The sequence below is a fragment of the Oryza brachyantha genome, chromosome 1 (genome assembly GCF_000231095.2).
Source record: "Oryza brachyantha chromosome 1, ObraRS2, whole genome shotgun sequence".
Lineage (NCBI taxonomy): Eukaryota > Viridiplantae > Streptophyta > Magnoliopsida > Poales > Poaceae > Oryza > Oryza brachyantha.
The window spans coordinates 16504709-16523034 of NC_023163.2; the positions used below are offsets into that span (position 1 = coordinate 16504709).

General features: G+C 38.5%; 1 protein-coding gene across 1 annotated transcript; it reads right to left on the bottom strand.

Moving 5' to 3' along the window:
* Nucleotides 1-962: 962 nt before the first annotated feature.
* Nucleotides 963-2088, bottom strand: LOC102709797 (NDR1/HIN1-like protein 13). Its single transcript, XM_040527511.1, has one exon. The coding sequence runs from the start codon at nt 1984-1986 to the stop codon at nt 1105-1107; it is 882 nt and encodes a 293-aa protein (XP_040383445.1). The 5' UTR covers nt 1987-2088; the 3' UTR covers nt 963-1104.
* Between the last annotated feature and the right edge of the window lie 16238 nt (nt 2089-18326).

The window sequence follows — 18326 nt, forward strand, 5'->3', positions numbered from 1 at the left end:
TTTAAAGGTTTTTATCATGGTTTATTTTTCAGCATTTCTTTTTAAATAGTTAATAACACACATATACAATTAAAAGTGGTATGAAATTTTAGTTAAATTTGTTGTAGTTTTACACGGCTCAGCCGCGGGTACCACACAGTTCTCGCTGGTGCCGCTGGGCAGTAATGGTTCCTCCACGGTTTTATAAAAAAACCTCCTGGGTAGCGTACTCCCTGCTTCCGTTAGATCAGATGACCGTTACGTTTGGGTCCATGTGGGCTTAGCAAATTGCACCCGATGCCCCCCACGCCCAACCACTACCGCCCCATTAAATTTGCCCCCATCTCCAACTCTCCCTCCAATCCTCCACTAATCTAATCATCATCTCCAGTTTACCGCACAAATTGCACACATTTTGCAGTAAACCCACACATCTCACACACACTCAACACACTCTCTCTCTCTCTCTTCAGAGAGAGTGAGTGAGCGAGTGACGTCCCGTTCTCTCTCTCTCATCGTCCCCCCGACACACGTCCTCCACGCCCACGTACTCTTTTCCTCGTCGCGGACACCCCCCGCCGCTTACAGGTGGGCCCGGCGCCGGCCGGGCCCACCACGTCAGCTGCCAGCTAAGGTACACCTGTTCCCCAGCTTAGTACTCCAGTCCGGTATTAGCTGGAAGCCTGGAGGCGACCTAAACAAAAAGGCAAAAAGGCCAAAAAAAAAAAAAAACCCGACTCCTCCGTGATGAGTGACGCCACCGACACGCGCGCGCCGTAATTGCGCCATAAAAACAGCCCCGGAAATTAAATTAAAGAGAGAGAACTAATAATAATGCTTCTGCAATTGCACTTGCTTGATTGATTGGTTCGTTCTTGATAAGAGAAGTAATTGTGGTGATTAATTACTGTGATTATGGAGTGGTGTGGTACTGGGAGTACTGTTGAGGTTTGGGTCACTGAAATGTGCAGAGAAAGGTGTAGTGGTAAAAGAAAATCATATAAACTATACTCCAATAAATCCACATACACTGTGAGAAAGAGAGGAAAAAAAGGAAGAAAAGGGGTGAAAAAAAATGAGAGAGAGAGGGAGGGGAAAAAGAAGTCTTCTCTAGCGTCAAATCCGTCAAAATGTCCAAATCCAGATCTTGACCCGGAGCTTACACTTCGCGTCCGTCGTGGTGGTGGCGCCGGCGCTGGAGGTGGAGGACTTGATGACCGACCGCGACCGCGACGGCGATGGCGCGGCGGCGACGACGATCGGGGGAGGGGAGGGGGTGTTCTTGGCGAGGGCGGCGGTGAAGCCGGCGCAGAGGACGCGGACGTTGATGCTCTTGGAGTTGAACCGCCCGATCTGGAACCCGACCTTGGAGTCCATCTCCACGGACATGGCGTGGGACTTCTTGGATCTGAGGCTGCTGGCCACGACGGGGTCGACGGTGGCGGAGGAGGCGGAGGCGGCGCCCTTGATGACGGTGGTGTTGCCGGCCGGGTGGAGGAAGCCCGGGACGGTGCCGTCGCCGACGTCCGCGCCGTCCGCCGCGAAGGCGGCCGCGATGTCGCCGTACGCGAAGGCGATCTTGTCGTTGGGGTTGCGGGCGGTCACGGTGAACTCGATGCGGGAGGTGACGGCGTCGGAGTCGGACACGTTGAGCGCCGCCAGCCGGAGCGACGTCACGGCGAACGACGGCAGCTGCGGGTGGTACATCACGTAGAACACACCCGCCGCGATGGCGCCCAGGAACACCAGCCCCACCAACACCAGCGTCATCCACAGGCAGCACGCGCAGCACCACCCGCGCCTGCTCCGCCTCCGCCTCGCCGGCGCCTGCATCGGCTTTGGCCGGTACATCGGCGGCGGCGGCACGCGCCCCGGCACCATGGGCGGCGGCCGCGCCGCCCCGCCCCCTCCCACTCCCCCTCCGCCCCCGTTCGCCACCCCGTTCGCCGCCCTCGGCGCCGCCACTGGGACCGGCTTGGATGCCGGCGCGTACGCCCGGTCGCCCATCCCGCCGCCCCCCACCTGCTGCTGCTTCCGCTCGTCTCGCGCTCCGGCTTGGAGGAAGAGGACGAACACCTTGGGAGTGAGTGGCAGCCAAGCAAGGCAGTAAAGGAGGAAGAAAGAGAGAACGCGAAGCAATAAGTGGGGTGCATTTATATATGTGCACTGTGCAATATTGTTTTGCTTTTCTTTTTCTTTTTTCTTTTTTTTTGGTTGCCATTTCTCTCTTGCAACTCTGGCTGGTCGCCAGCTATGGTCACTCACTCTTGTTTTTGGTTTTTCTTCGGAGGTTTTCTTTTCTCTGTAAAGTTTTCGATTTTTGTTATGATTTATTTTCTGGCTTTTTTTTCTTGTTTGTTTCGTGACTTTTGTGAGTTATTATGGTGTACTTCGCTTGTGTTGAGGAAAATCCTCTTAACAGAAGGCATCTGAGAATTAGGTCTGAGATGGACTTCGGATCTGTGTCTCCATAATATAATATATATGTCCCGCCGATCTAATAGGGATATTCGGATTTGTGTCTCCATAATATAATATATATGTCCCGCCGATCTAATAGGGATATGAATTATATGATGATTATGTATTATTTTGTATTTTTTGCCTATCTCGATCTGTTTGTCAACTCCTCTTATGTGTAGTTTATTCATTCGATGTAAGTTTTGAGTGAGAATAAACCTTCAGCCAGCTGGTAGTTTGCTTGTTCTCTAGTTTAAGCTCATGTTTATGTTTATAAGTCAAAGATCTAAAGTTGATTTTTAGATTTTCTTTTAATCATAATTTATTTTCTATTTTTTTATATTTAGATCGATAAGAACACATATATAAATGTTTTAGTTATAAATTATTCTTTAATTATTAATAAGTTGTTTTTCTTATGCTTAACTTCATGATACAATCATATTGTTAGATAGTTACACTAGTTTAAACACAAGTGTTTTAGAAAATATTCTAGGGTTTCTACCCGTATTTTGTGGATATTCTAAAGATAATGAAATGGGTTACATCTGAACGCTACCAAATTTGATGTATAATTTCTATAGTTTTTGTCAAACTATTAGCTCTAGAGTTGCAATATAGATACGTAAGACCGAACTTTAAGAACATTACGTAGGTAATCTAAATGTTTAAGGTCTATTTGACTTGGAGGAACTTTTCGGAATTTTTTAGAGAAAATGAACTGCTTTCTCGAAAGTCTAGTAAAATTAGTTCATACGTTCCTTCTATGTGTTCTGAAATACTTTTTCCGTTTCATAATATTTATTCGTTGCCTCCATGAACTGTTTGCTTGGAAATATTTGCATATTAAGGCAGATCGATCCATATATAGCCACAGTAATTTTGCGCTCATAAACTCTGAACATATATTTTTATTTTGTGCCTGACGAAAAAAATCTACCAGTAATAATTTTTCTATTAGGAGTTTGGGAATCAATGGTGTTGTTTTCTCAGAGATGTTGTGTTTCCTTGATCTGTTGTCAGAGGTGGCAAAGTGGGCTGTGGATAAATATTTTACTGCTAAACAATGAGAATGCAAAGTATAATTAGTATATACATGGATATATAAAATGAGAATTGACTGCTCTATAGTCTATACAATACAAGAACATTAGGTGCACCATGTATATATAGGAAAATGCCCACTTTGTTCCTTTAAATTACTTGATAAAATCTAAAAGAATATTATTGACAAGCATATGATGTTTATGGGATGCACATATTCTACTATTATGGCAATAATACATGTGAGTCCTAGAAGGATGCGAGTAAGAGATCCACCTATTAATGATCGTAATGTTGTTGAAATTAGAGCATTCACAGTGCAATAATTATAATGATGTCCATAGAATTAAATGAGTTATGATGAAAATAATATGGTAAGTGATTAAATAAAGAAAGAAGGAGAAACAATGTCTCCCATGAGATGAATGTTTCTGCACAACACATAAGACATGAAAAGAGATAAGTAATACTAAATTTATATGTGAATCAGTAGTGTTTGCTTTACAAGAGTGATAGCTAATATCAGCTAGTTTCTCTGTGGCATAAAAAACGTAGAAATCATGGCTAATGTATTGTATTAGAATTGCTCAAATAGCAAAGGATCTCAACCCGTGTTTACGGTATAATCATGGGCGATACGAATACATGGCATATATGGCATCGCCTACAACCTATAGACTACAGCTAGGCAAGCTATACGGCTGTGACCATACGAGCGTGAGGGTATTCATTGTTACGGTGCACGCTACAGATGTTGATTTTGGTGTCATCAAGATTCGTGCTGGGGTGGTGATTGCCTCTGGTGGTGGGGACCGGGGTTTAGCGGATAAGGAGGGGGATTTGGGGTTGGCATCTGCTGCTACTACACTTGTGTGTGTGTGTTTGTGTGGGCTGTGGAGGTGTAATTATCACACAATGTTTATTAGTGGGTTTTAGTTGTCTGATCCAGACAGCCCCGGCATCCGCTGCGCCGCCAACACTGTGGCCCTGTTTGTGGCATATGTGCAATGCATGTTGTTTGGTTGCTGGCTATGCTTTAACCCAACTTGCCACGTCTAGTGTTAGGAAAGTTTAACGTATTTGACGGTTGATTGGTTGCGGTGAGAGTTATGATAGAATTCTCTTTCGATAGATTATGCTCCAGCTATTAATGACTAAAACAATATACTCTCTCCGTCTCATAATAAACCAACCAATACCTGGTGTGACATATTCTAGTACTATGAATCTGGACATATCGTTGTCCAGACTCGTTGTACTAGGATGTGTCACATTCAATACTAGATTCATTTTTCATGGGACGAGGAGAGTATAAAAGTTCATTTAGTCTTATTAAGATGTGGCAAAGAACTTGATAGCATCAATTTAGACATTTACGACAACTTTTTTTTGTCAAACAATGGTAAAGTATGGCTAGCCAACAAATGGCTTTAATTGATCAATGCATTTCTGGCATTGGCGAGATTTGTACGTCGTTGAGAGAATGTCAAAGAAAAGAAATATGTATACTATACACCATATTTGTTTATTTCTTACTTTTATATCATCCTCTGTTATAATTTTATAGATAATAAAAAATTTATTAATCTCAGTCAATTACATCAAGACAATACAACCACTCTAAAAACACTTCCCGCCCTTATAAGTTACGATAGTCACTAAAATGTTGTGTAATTATAGTTATCGATTTATAGTTATCAAGCCATAGTTGTAATGGCTGAGAAGATATTGTGCTGTAAATTATTGTATACTCTAAATCACACTGTTTATAAGCCTCTCCTCAAGCAACAAAGTAAAGATACCAACGAACCATTTCAACCTCTAACACACGTAGCAGATATTATAGGCAAGGCTCATAATAGAAATTAAGGAGCAAGCAGTTACAAATTATGAGAACCAAATGGTTAGTTAATTAATTAATTTCACCAGCCTCTCTCATTAGAGCAAGGCCATGCAAAGCAACAGAGCTCCTGAGCGCAATGAATCCTTTGGCAGGGAGGGACCTGTCAGAGATCCATCAGGCTCAGGCCGTTGTGGTTAGGGCCGAAATGAGCGTTACAATCATTCTGCCTAGCTAGGGCACCATATAAGAAAAAAAGGGAAATTAAAAAGCAAAGCAAGTGGACAAAAGAAAAACACTCACTATCACACAAATATACTCCACAATGCACCTTCTCTGTGTCATTCACACCACAGATCAGGCCTCCAGGGATACCTAGATAACATTAAACATGATCCAATTGACAAAGTCTGGGGGGGATTAAGACCTGATTAATCAGAATAACACCAAGTGGAGGCAGACAAGTATGACTATAGTATATATAGGTGCTCACCTTTTTCTTTGTAGGTAGATGCTGCATGCCTCTCCCTTTTATTCCTCTGAATCATCATTCATTCTAACCCTATAGGTAGCTTGATTATATTATACTATGTCAGTTTCAAATATAAATATTTTTATTCTGTTTACTATAGACTATGAAGATATAAAAAAGATCTTCTTTTAGTTACTTCAGGGATCAATTTTAAATTTTGAATCTATTAAGTTGCCTTTGCAAGCATCCGACTGCCTCTGGAATTATTCAAATCATTTGAAGCAATTGAAAATTTCTTATATTATGGTATAAAATTTGAACTATGGGTGCTTATATTTTAAAACGGAGACTAATACCTTTAGCGAAACGACCTGACCTGACATGACCTTGCATGCATGTGTGGCACTACACCAAGAAATGTTCTTGCTGTGACAGTGAGACGACCAAGCATTTTGCACCCACACAAAAACATCTTTGTTTAGGGCGGGTGGTGTCCTGATCACCTAAAGCTTATCCTGCTTTATCGGCTAATACCACGCATGAGGTCGCTGTCAGTGTCACACACTGACACTCACTCACTACACACTTCCATTATATTCTTATAATCTAACAAAGATTTTACTTATCTTTTTTGTGACTTGTGAGTGCATGATATCAAGCACACATAGGCACACGTACGTACGTTACGTCCCGTTGACAACTAGGACTTTATTTTCTTTTTCTTTTTGTTTTTTTTTTGATCTTGTGCGAATTCGTAACCTATGCAAAATTGTACGTTAATTAGTCCTTATTAATTCCAATGTACGTATCAGATTTCCTATGGTCCAAACAGGACCTGAAAACTGTACCTCTCATGGAGGGAACATCTGAATATATCTTCTCCCGTGGTTTGTGCAAGGTTTCGTTAATTAGCTTGAGTTTTTTTCTTTTCGCTGGACGATCACGACGTGTCAGCTGTGAGTTCTTCATTTTTCTTTTTGAACTTTTTAATTTGTTTCATGTTTAGATCATGCGTGCACCGGTGCAGGGTATGGTAGGAGAGAAAATTGAGGTACGTTTAATCGCTAGGTATAGTTTGTTATAGTGACGGATATAGGATTTGGATAGAGTGGAGCTCATCGTTTTCTTCTTTTTCTTTGTTCAACCTCCCTCTTATTCTTCCTCTACCTCTAGTCCCCTCATTTTTCTCCTATCTCTATGGGGCATTAGCATGTTGGGTAACTCAAGCCCCTACGCTAGATCCATCCATGCTTATCACATCATATTATGTTTAAGGTGAAATATAATCAACTTAATATTTTGGAACACCAGCGTGTGAGATGTAAAAAAAATAATATTTTTTAACAACCTACGTATTATAATAAAAATACATAGTTATTTATTATATAGATTATAATGAAAAAAATATAGTTAAATATGCGGTTGTCAACACACCATGAATTATGAAACCATGGGCAGCAGGAGGCGGAGCACAGCCTGTAGTAGGGGTGTGGGTAGTAGTGGCATGCATGGTCATGGGAGGAACCGAACCAATGGGGTGGGTTTGGTGGCGTGTCGTATGCGTCCGCGTCCCCCCTCCCCTCCATGGTTTATATACTGTTAGGATCCATTTGAATCAAAGGAATAAAAGAATAGAAAAAACATAGTATTCTAACAGAAATATAGGTATAAAACAGAGGATTGCAAAATAAAGTAAATACATAAAAATGACCGTTTGATTGGACCACACGAAAAACACAGGAATTTGAGGAGAGATATAGACTCAAAGGATTTTTTTTCCATGAGGTTCAACCTCTTGCTAAATTTTCTCCAAAACTTATATATGAAGATGCAATCTATAGGAATTTCAAAGTATTTAATAGAGTTCATTCCTTTGATTTAAAGAGTTTTGTAAGAAAAATTTCTAAAGAAATAAAATCCTGTAAAATTCCAAAACGGATCAAACTAAACCTTACTAGTGCACGTATAATAGGAGGATGCCTGGCTGGCTTGGCTGTTAATTTGTACGTATTCCGAACAACCGGTTGCACGTCCGTATCTCTACCTATCTTCTGTCCGTCTCTCTGCAATCAATCAACCGCCACCACTCGTCCATCCAATCAACGCGGCTGGTGCAGCCAGCCACCGATTCCAGCGTCAAAAGCTCAAAAATCAAAATAATCTGTCAACTTTTGGTCATTTCAACGTATTCATCTTATAATAATTTTATTTTTTATTTTTCCGTAGTTAACTGCCGACCATTTGTCTTATTTAAACTCATCGCTCTTTTCTCTCATCTCTTATCTCTTTAAAATATATTTATAGCTGGCTTATAGTCGTACCTGCTCTTAGGCTGCGATCGTTTGCACACCTTAATAACCCATATTCATTCTTTTTCACGCACACGCTCACCGAACCGCTAAACGGTGTGTTTTTTGCAAAAAAAATTCTATAGAAAATTTCTTTTAAAATCATATTAATCTATTTTAATTTTTTTAATAATTAATAATTAATTAATCATGTATTAATCTATTATCATCTTTTCCGCGCCGGCTAATCAACCCAAGTGCCGAACTCGAACTTAGTTATCTTAAAATGCAGTTTCAAGGTTCATTGATTCTTTCTCCTAAAACAATAAAGGTTCCTTCTCTATGCTACCATCCAAATTTTAAACTGAGAGAATTCTAATATAAAGGGTTAAAAAAAGAAATTAATAAGTTACATGCACCGACTAAATTAACCTAAAAGATTAAGCTGGTGAGGAAATACCTGATAATTTGCTTTATATTCCAACAGAATATATTGACAGAGATACGAATGCATTGCTTCTGGCATGAAAGAGTATTCATTTTGTTTTTCCTACTATGAACAACACATGATTAAGTGGCACCTCATCTTTTCAATTATACTTATGCTTATTAAAGTTTTCAACCTTAAATTTAGAGTTGACTTTGGGATATTTCACCGTAGTTTATTTTTCAGTCTTAGCTTTTAAATCATTAAGAGTAGTATACAAAAATTTTATTCCTAAATTATTTTTCACTATTAAATACATTGTTTGATTTTTTTTTCCTAAAAAAGACAACAAACGAAGGAGATAGTACAGAAGGTCGAGCCGGAAGCCGGTGGCATGTATCCATCCATCAGTTGTCGTGCACAGCACTAACGGCCCAATTTGAGGATCCACTAGATGACACTATACTGTACACGCATAGTGACATTGCATAGATAGACAGACAGACATGGCTAATGCTTCCTGTCGCTAGCTAGCTAATTTCTCTGCTAATTAATCACTCCTCCATAATACCCAATGTGACTCTGCATGTTTAGATAAGCCTACTCCTGTTGACATGATTAATTCCTTCTCTTGGAACTTCACTTGGGTATGTTATGGTTAATTAGTTAGTGTTAGTTTGCTATATTTGTATTGGCTGTTTATCTAAGCAATCAAAGTCACATTGCCTCAATGCTTCCAAGAAATTGTCAAACTCAGTGGAAATCCTCACAGACTAAGGAGCTGTTTAGTTCCCAAATTTTTTTCCTAAAACATCACATCGAATCTTTAAACATCTAAATAAAGCATTAAATATATAAACATTAAAACTAATTACACAGTTATGGAGAAAATAGTGAGACGAATTTTTGAGTCTAATTAGGACCAGATTAGCATAAGTGCTACAGTAACCAATATGTGCTAATGACGGATTAATTAGACTCACAAGATTCGTCTCGCGGTTTCCAGGCGGAATTTGAAATTTTTTTGTAATTAGACTAAATTTAATACTTTAAATGTGTGTTTAAAATTTTGATGTGATGTTTTTGTAAAAAAAATTGCAAACTAAACAACCCCTAATACTACTCCCTCCCCCGTTTCACAACGTAGGACTTTCTATTTTTACCTAGATTTATATGGATGCTAATGAATCTAGACATATATATAAATCATATATATTCATCAATTGATAAATTTAGTCAGGGCTAAACAGCAATCCAAAAATAAAACAGAGATAGTACTAAACAGCAATCCAAAAATGAAAAAAAAAAACTAGGGCACTGATTATTTCATCTGGTCACCAAGCTTGCCTGCTGCATTGCATGTGTTTCTCACTTGCAAATTGCAGTTACAAATCCAGGATGACGATGAGTACGGATCAACCGCCTTCAATGCAGATCGCCTGCATCTGCATCGCTGCACCATCGATCATCAGTCGGTCATTACCCCGACCGCACAAATAATCTCGCGCTTGGATTAATTCGCAGCAGAGAAAAAGCTGGGCAGGTTAATTAAGCTGCTGTCTCACTGTGTTCTTGGTCCCTGGCTCCCTGCCTCTGACTACCTCAGCTCACCACAAAATGAGATCAGATCACCAGAGCAATAATCCGATGGAGAGTTATTGGGTGATTGTTTGGCTTGGCATATTTGTAAATAAAAAATAATAAATAAATAAAAATTTTATATACGTATTCTTAGCCATTTAAAAGCTTTGGCTGAAAAATAAACTTTCATAAAAAAAAGTTTAAAATCAACTCCAAGTTTAACATTGACAATTCAAATTTTGGCTTGTAAGTATAAGCGGAAGCGAAAAGACAGGGGTACTAAGTGGTATGACTGTATCACAGTGCAGTACACAGTACTGCCCTTGCAATGGAGGGGGGGGGGGGGTCATTTACTCAGTTTTCTCCAGCTTTTATAGTACTCGGAATGTTTCATTTTGTTTTGGCTATCTTGGAGTTAGCTTCAGGATGGGGACCTTAAAAATTGGCAGATAGATGCGATGGCAGGGTGAGTGAGTTTGGACCGATCAGGGGATGCATGAAGCCAAGCAGAGGACGTCCTGGCTGTTTTGGTCCCCCTGGCCTGTGGGTGCAAGGACCTGCAGGTGCCCATCTCTTCATTATAGGATGAGCTCTCTGTTTAGGGATTTTAGAAAATTTATATGTGCATCATCTTTTGGTGTATAGTAAACATAGACGAAATGACTTATTAGCGAGTAAAAAATATCTTATAAATATAACTTTTATATGCGTGTTCTCAGTGATTTAAAAGCAAATGATAAAAAATAACTATGATAAAAAAAATCCTAAAATTAACTCCAAATTTAAGTTTTAAAAATTTAAATTTTAGCCTATAAGTATAAGCATAAGCGTAAATATCTTAGGCTAGGTATAGGTAATGGGGATTTTCTCTGTTCATGTGCAAAATAAGATAGCAACAGTTCCCGTGGTATGTGATCACGTGGAAATGGGACAGTTTCACTTGATTGATGCTTATGAAAAGTTGGTATGTACAGTGCTTATAAAAATGTGTTTTCAATTTCTGCATGAGCTAGGGATATACACTATGCACAGTCATTTACGACTTGTTCTTCGATTCCGGTAGTAATTAGACTTCTTTTCGAAATTCTTGTATCTCAATATTAATAGAACATCAAAGTCTTTATAGTAGATCTTAAGAGAACATTTCCAAAAGTTTGGAAACCTTACCAGATCTCTCTTGAAGCTTGCCATTAATAAAATCCAAATGACAAGGTTAGGACGCGTATAGCCAGCCATTTGACAGCATGGTGCTATACAAGTATCAACAATTTTAGAGGAAACACAGGCTGTACGATGGTGTTTTCAATAGAATTTCAGTAATGTCAAGGCTTCACAATTAGCCCCCTTCACTTTGAACATATGGTAGAGCCACATTCACAAATGTGCATATATCTCTTTAGTGTCATAAGAAAATATAGCGACAAGTATGGAAAGAAGGGATATCTCGACCTTGTATTAAGTGTAGACTATAGAACGAATTTTAGTAAAAATGGCTTATTCTATAGTGTGGTAGAGTTTGTGTTGTGGTTGCAGCGAAAGGACATGTATTCTAGCGGTTGCAGTGACCTGAGTAGCACCCAAGGTACTGGATTCAAATCTTCATAGGAGCATGAATTTTAGATTGGGTATTTGAGGAGCTAAGTTCCCTATTTAGACTAAGTTCCCAAAGTTCTCGAAATAAAAAAAAATGGCTGCATATATAGAGGCCGGGTAAAAATACCCTTCTCAAAAAATGAGTTTGTGTTGTGGTGAGCCGCTGCATCAGCTGCCAAGTTGGGGAAACCCCTCAACGCCTCTGTTTGTTCAACATAGAGATAATTTATAGATGAGAGATCTTAGGGTGAAAGGCTTGCTTGATCTCTGAGTGGTGAGTGGTGAGTGGTGACGTTGACCATTGTGGGTGACATTTTTCTCCTATAGATTATCACTATGTCGCTCTCTCTTTTCTTTTAGACAAAAATCTTGTTCGGTGTTTCTTTTCTTCATGTGAAAACCTTGCCCAAAGTTTTGGACTGGTATTTTCAGTATCTTTGGTGTTGTTTCACCTTTGGAGGCTTTGCCTATATGATCATGCTCCTCGGTTAGGGTCTTTAGGTGGTTGAGAAAATTTTGTCGTAGAAAGTCGAAGTTGCTTATCTTTTTTTTTACTCGGCAATGTGTCAGGTCCCAATAATAGTGTTTGCAATTTCCTCTTGTTTCACTCACCGTGCGGGATTATTGGTTTTTCATTAGATAATGGTACATTTGTATGGTGTCCTGTATAAACTAAGTCAATTACTTTTCTGCTTTATATAAAATAGGAACACTTCATTCTTTTTCTTGAGGCATGGTTGGATAATGGGTTGTGAGGGTGGGATGAATTGATGGTTACGATGGAATGGGGTGGACAGAATGAATGATCGAGATTTAAAGATACCCTTTGATGTATGGAAAATCACTTCTCTAACCTATATGTCAAAGAGGTCCTTGAGGTTTATCTTGGAAAAAATTAAACGTAGCATAAGTCCTGCGTTCTTCTGCACAAACTATTCTTAATTTTTTTTTCTCGGCTTTTACACATGCCTCATAATCTGCTAAACGATATATTTTATACAAAAAGTTTCAATACAAATATTCATCATCCCGCCATTCTAGAGTAGATTTTTAAGCTTTTTAATATTTAATTTCGTCATTTATATTATTAAAGAGCTATCAAAAAATCAGATCACGAAAAGACCACAACCTAACTGGAGCAGACATTGAGTCAAACCCATATATTTGACCGTTTGTTCTGGGCCCCTTATTGAGCCCATAGAGCAGAATCAACTTGGGAAGGATTCATGTCTGGAAGCCCAATACTGAAGAAACATTTGGATGGGCATGGGCCGGGCCTGGGCGGCCTGGAAAATAAAATGGGCCAAGCAATGACCAATCAATGGGTTTGCTCATCGTAAGTTACTTTGGCCTTCTCTTTCCTTTTTCTTTTGCAAGGATACTTTCTAGCATTACTTGGTGATTAATTAGCTTCCTTGCTTTTCAAAGAATATATGAAAATATTTTGTCCTTCTCCTTTTTTTTTTCTTTTTTTTTCTCCGAGTCGATCGGCGACCAGACAGAGAGATGCAGACCAGTTACGTGACGGAAAGAGCGAAAGGTGAAAGCTGATGATGCCTTCGCAGCTAAGATTGACGTTTGCTAATGCTACCTCCTACCGCCATAAATCTGACATTATTTTGGCTTGAATAATTATAAAATGCCTCCTGCCATTTTTTAAAGTTTTTTATATGTTTTATACGTTGGACACAGAAATCAAAAAAAGAAGTTACTGAAGAATGGGACGGAGGTAGCAGTAGATTTTAAGGGCTCATTCGAATCTTAGGAATAAAAAGAACGGGGAATAGAAAAAAAATATAGAATTCTGTAGGAGTGTAAATGTAAAAAAGATGATTACAAAACACAGAAAAACGTAGAAATAGCCGTTTGATTCAACCAAAGAAAAAACACAGTAATTTGAGGAGAATAAAGACTCAAAAGATTTTTTTTCCTCTTGTTAAATTTCCTGGCAAAGACATTCCATAGGGTTTATTCGTTTGATTCAAAAGACTTTGTAGGGAAAAAATCCTATTTGAATGAAATGCTCTAAAGTTTATATGAATTTCTTTGATTGAAAAGAAATTCCTAATATGAAAGGGGTCTAACAACGTTGATCCCGCCGAGATGGGGTGTGCCTTGGGGGATGGATGACGCACGGCAGGGCGTAGCACTGCACGTGCGGGCGGTGGTGGTGGATCACGACCACGAGGACCCTGTCGTCGCGAGAGGACGCCGCGGCCGTCAGGGATTCGCGTGCTGCCTGCCGCCCAGCTGCTTCCCAGCAGACCACCGCGTTGATCAGATCTGATCTCTGATGGGTTGCACTCGTCCCGCCTTTTGTCCGCACACGCCCGTCTCCTCTGCCTCACTGCTTTGATTCCCTCGCTTCACTGGAGCTCACCTCACCTTTTTTTCTCCCATGCTCATGCCGTGCTTGCCATTCGTCACTGTGCTAGATTCTGAGGTTCGTTCATACTTGATTCCTCGTGTTTTAGGGAGTACAGTTGACTTTTTCCCTGAATCAGTGCTATGTGTGGATATCATTAAAAAAAATAAGGGGGAAAATAGGATTTAGCGTTCTAGGGAGGCTTGTATGAGCCTAGTATTTGGGAGAACCCAACGATAGATTGGTAGACGGCATGAACGACGAACCAGAATCCACGGATCATGTTAGCCTTTCCCCTAGAGAACATGACATGGACGGAGTATTGGAGACTCAGTAACACAATGGTGCCACAACGGACGGTGAGACACGATCGGCTTCACTACGTTGGACATTCGAGGGGCATGTATTGTGTAGCAAACGGTGAGGTGTATCTTTGTACCCTAAACCACAAATAAAGCATGTAGACAAGTGTGAGCAGTACATTATGTTGTATTAGTTGTTTTAGACTTTGGGTGAATTGGATGGGCTTCGTACCTTGTACATGAATAAATATGTGTGGCATTAAAGCCAAATCTACGTGTATCGTAAAAATAGAATAAAAGCATTGGTTAGAGGTAGACGGCTTGCTTGCCCCGTGGCTACAAGTTAGTCAAATTTTAAATTTAAAATATTCACCACAGAATTGATTTAGAGGGTATTTCGTCTTTTTTATACTTTTCGTCTTTATCTTTTTTGGCAGCTAAACGTATAAGCACAAAAATTTCATACTAAACTAATTTCTTTTATTATTACATATGATAAATTTATGGTATAATATGTTGATGATGCATAGTACTTTTGTATTTCACTTTAACCAAATATTAACCTAACTTATTGTGCATGAATATGGAACGTCACGAGGAAGATTATGGAACACACGGTGACAATAAGATTCCTCCCTACGCCCCACTTTTTAGTTCTTGCTTTATCCCTAATCTCTCGCGCTTCCGTATGTATGATGTAAATTTATAATATAACCCCTTCCATGCATTATAACGTAGAAATACAAACAAATCATTTTGTCCTATTCTATAGTACAATCTAATGAAATAAAAGATCAAATTAATCGATACCCATAAATTAATAAATATTGTCAGTCTTATAATATCAACATGAATATATAGTAGGCAATAATTCTAAATTAACCAGATACTATCTCGAAGGTTTTACGCATTATTCCAGGTCGTTAAAATGGGACATAAGGGAAACCGAATGCCGAAGCAATGGACGACGAATGTCTCCAGCCTTTGGGTTTGACCGGCCTGCCCTGCATACGCACGCTACGTGCGCGTGCCCTGCTTGACCGCATGTTTTTTTTTAAAGCTTAATTAGCCTTCGCTGGTCAAAGCCTTTTTTTTTTTGCTTAACCATGATCACCACAACTTACACTAATTAACATAGTACTAATGGGTAATACTCCCTCGGTTTCTAAATGTTTGACGCCGTTGACTTTTTTATACACGTTTGACTATCAGTATTATTCAGAAAATTTACATAATTATTAATTATTGTTATATTATTTCATTTATTGTTAAATATACTTTTATGCATATATATAGAGCTTTACATATTAAAATTTGGATAAAACAAATGGTCAAGTGTATATAGAAAAGTCAAACGATGTTAAACATTTAGGGACGGAGACAGTAATAATATTATTATATTAGGCCCCAGGTAACGTCGAGATCAAAGGCTTAAGAGCAAAGAGAGATGATTACCAAGCATATTTTATGCAGCAAGGACATATGATGGGAAAAATGGATGGATTGTATGGTCCCTCCCCTGACAGTAATTAATACCCGTCATCAAAAGTTGTTTCATCTCATGATCTCTCATCTCTGCAGCTCTTTGGTGACCAGGCCAGATAGATTTTATTTATATATGTATCTACCGTTGGCTTTTATGGGGGTGGTCAAAAGGGTTGGTTTCAATCATTAATCGCTCGAGATCTATCTATGTAATCATTCGGACAGCTGATCATGCCATCCATTTTGCAACTACGGCTGATGATCAATGACCACTTCTCCTATTCATGTGTGGTGTTTTTTTTTCTTCCGCTGATTTTAGAATTGTGGATTATATGATATTTATAATAACTATAAATAGATATAAATGATTGAAATTATCAGAAGAGTTAAAAATTTTTTCTTTAAAAGATTAGATGAAAATATTTTATATAATTTTTATACTGAATATATTGTTTAATAGTTTAGAAAAAATTGACCATAAAAATTCAAAACTTAGTTATCCCAAAATAATTCCCTTGTAATATATATATACTTTTAAAGTAGGGAGCAGAAGAAACAAACAGGGCATAGTAGTATATCTTAGCTGTTTGGGTGAGGGGGTTATCTTTTTTTACTTTTCAAATAAAAAATAGGCAAACAACGTATTTATAAACAGAAAATAATTTATGAATAAAAATTTATATACGGGTTCTTAGCGATAAAAAAACAAGAGTAAAAAATAATATGATAAAAAAAACCTCTCAAAATCAACTCAAATTTAAAGTACTAAATTTATATAAACAAAAACGTAAATATGAGCATGCAGATCCCTCCATCTCTCTATTTATATGCACCGCCATTGTTCTAAAAGAGAAGAAAAATAATCTTGTTGATGATTCGATTAGACAGGCAGGCTCTTCTTGTCCAAAGCAAGGTCGGAAAAGGAGGCGAGCTAGCTTGGCCCTTGACACGTCATCCCGTGGGCGGCTGGCCACCTGCTTTCGGCTCTCCTCCCGCCCAACGACCCCGATCTTTTCCTCATGCCAAACAAATTCCGCCACCCAAACGCGTCTTCTTCTTCTTTTTTTTTCCTCCTTTTCTCGTCACGTTTTTTTATTTATTTATACACATTTCTGGCTGCGCACGGCTGACGGGTGGGCCCCGGTCGGAGTGGGGCCCATCTGTCATCGACGGGCGCTCTCTCCCTACGTCGCGGTGCCGCGACACGCACCCTGGGATTTTCTGTGCATTGCTATGTGAGTGTGATTCTGTGAGCGATCTTGGGGTGCTCCATTTAGTAGTACATTGGAATTAACGGATCGTCGTCAGGAACCATGAACTGGCCAGTGACCAGCCATGGAGGTGACGAAACCCGGTGGGTGCAAATGCTCATATAGAATAATAAGTATAAACAAAACAATATATATTTGTAGTTAAAAAATAATTTATGGCAAAAATTTTATATACATGTTTGCATCATTTTAGAAATAAATGTTATAAAATAAACTAATCCTTTTGTTTCATACGGTATACTTTTTAATCTTGCCTTTATTCGTTTACGAACTATTTTATATATTTTGTATATATGTCTAGATATATTATTATCTATACAAATTTAAACCATGCTAGAAAATATTATACCGTGAAAGGAACATAGTATGATATGATGAAAACCCCCACAATATCTATTTCAAAATTTGCTTACAAGCATGAGCGTGAAGAAATGATTAGTACGCGTGATTTAATAGACAGATCGATTTTTTTTAACGCTGTTGTTATTATTGTTAAAAGTAGTACAGTTACTAGTACTAGTGCTACCAGTGAATTGTTGAAAGAAAATGTGCGAAAGACGTAACCTGGTCTTGTTTGGAGTCAGTCACCTCGTCTTTTCGGCTCGTATTTTCGGTTCTGTTTATGTTATAAGTTAAATGTTTAATTTTTAACCTTAAACTAATTTTAATGTTTATTCATCGCACTTTATTTTTTAATATTTATTTTTAGATCGCTAAGAACACATAGATAAAAACTTATTTATAAATTATTTTTTATTTGTAAATATGTTGTTTGACTTTTTCATAAAAAAAGCAAGAAAATGACCCCAATTTACTCAAAAGAATGAGTGCTACTTTTGTCTTCTCGTGAAACATGTAGCTTACTCCTCTTGAAGATTTCCTTATGATATATTAAAAACAAATGTTTACGTAGGAATTGTGTTGGGTTTGGCTCTTGATGTGTTTTTGTTTAATCCTTATGTTATTCCATCCATTTTATATTATAAAATATTATAGTTATACATAGATTTATTAAATTAATGTTTTCTATATATATATATTTTTCTAGATTAATTAGCATTCATATGAACTTATAAAAAATCTAGAACATTCTGTAATGGAACAGAGGTAATATTACGTGGGTCCTAATTTTACCAAATGCTTAACCACTAGGACTTGGAAGGAAATCTAAGATGAGATACAGCTTATGAGAATTTCCCTTTACGTATCTATATCCAAA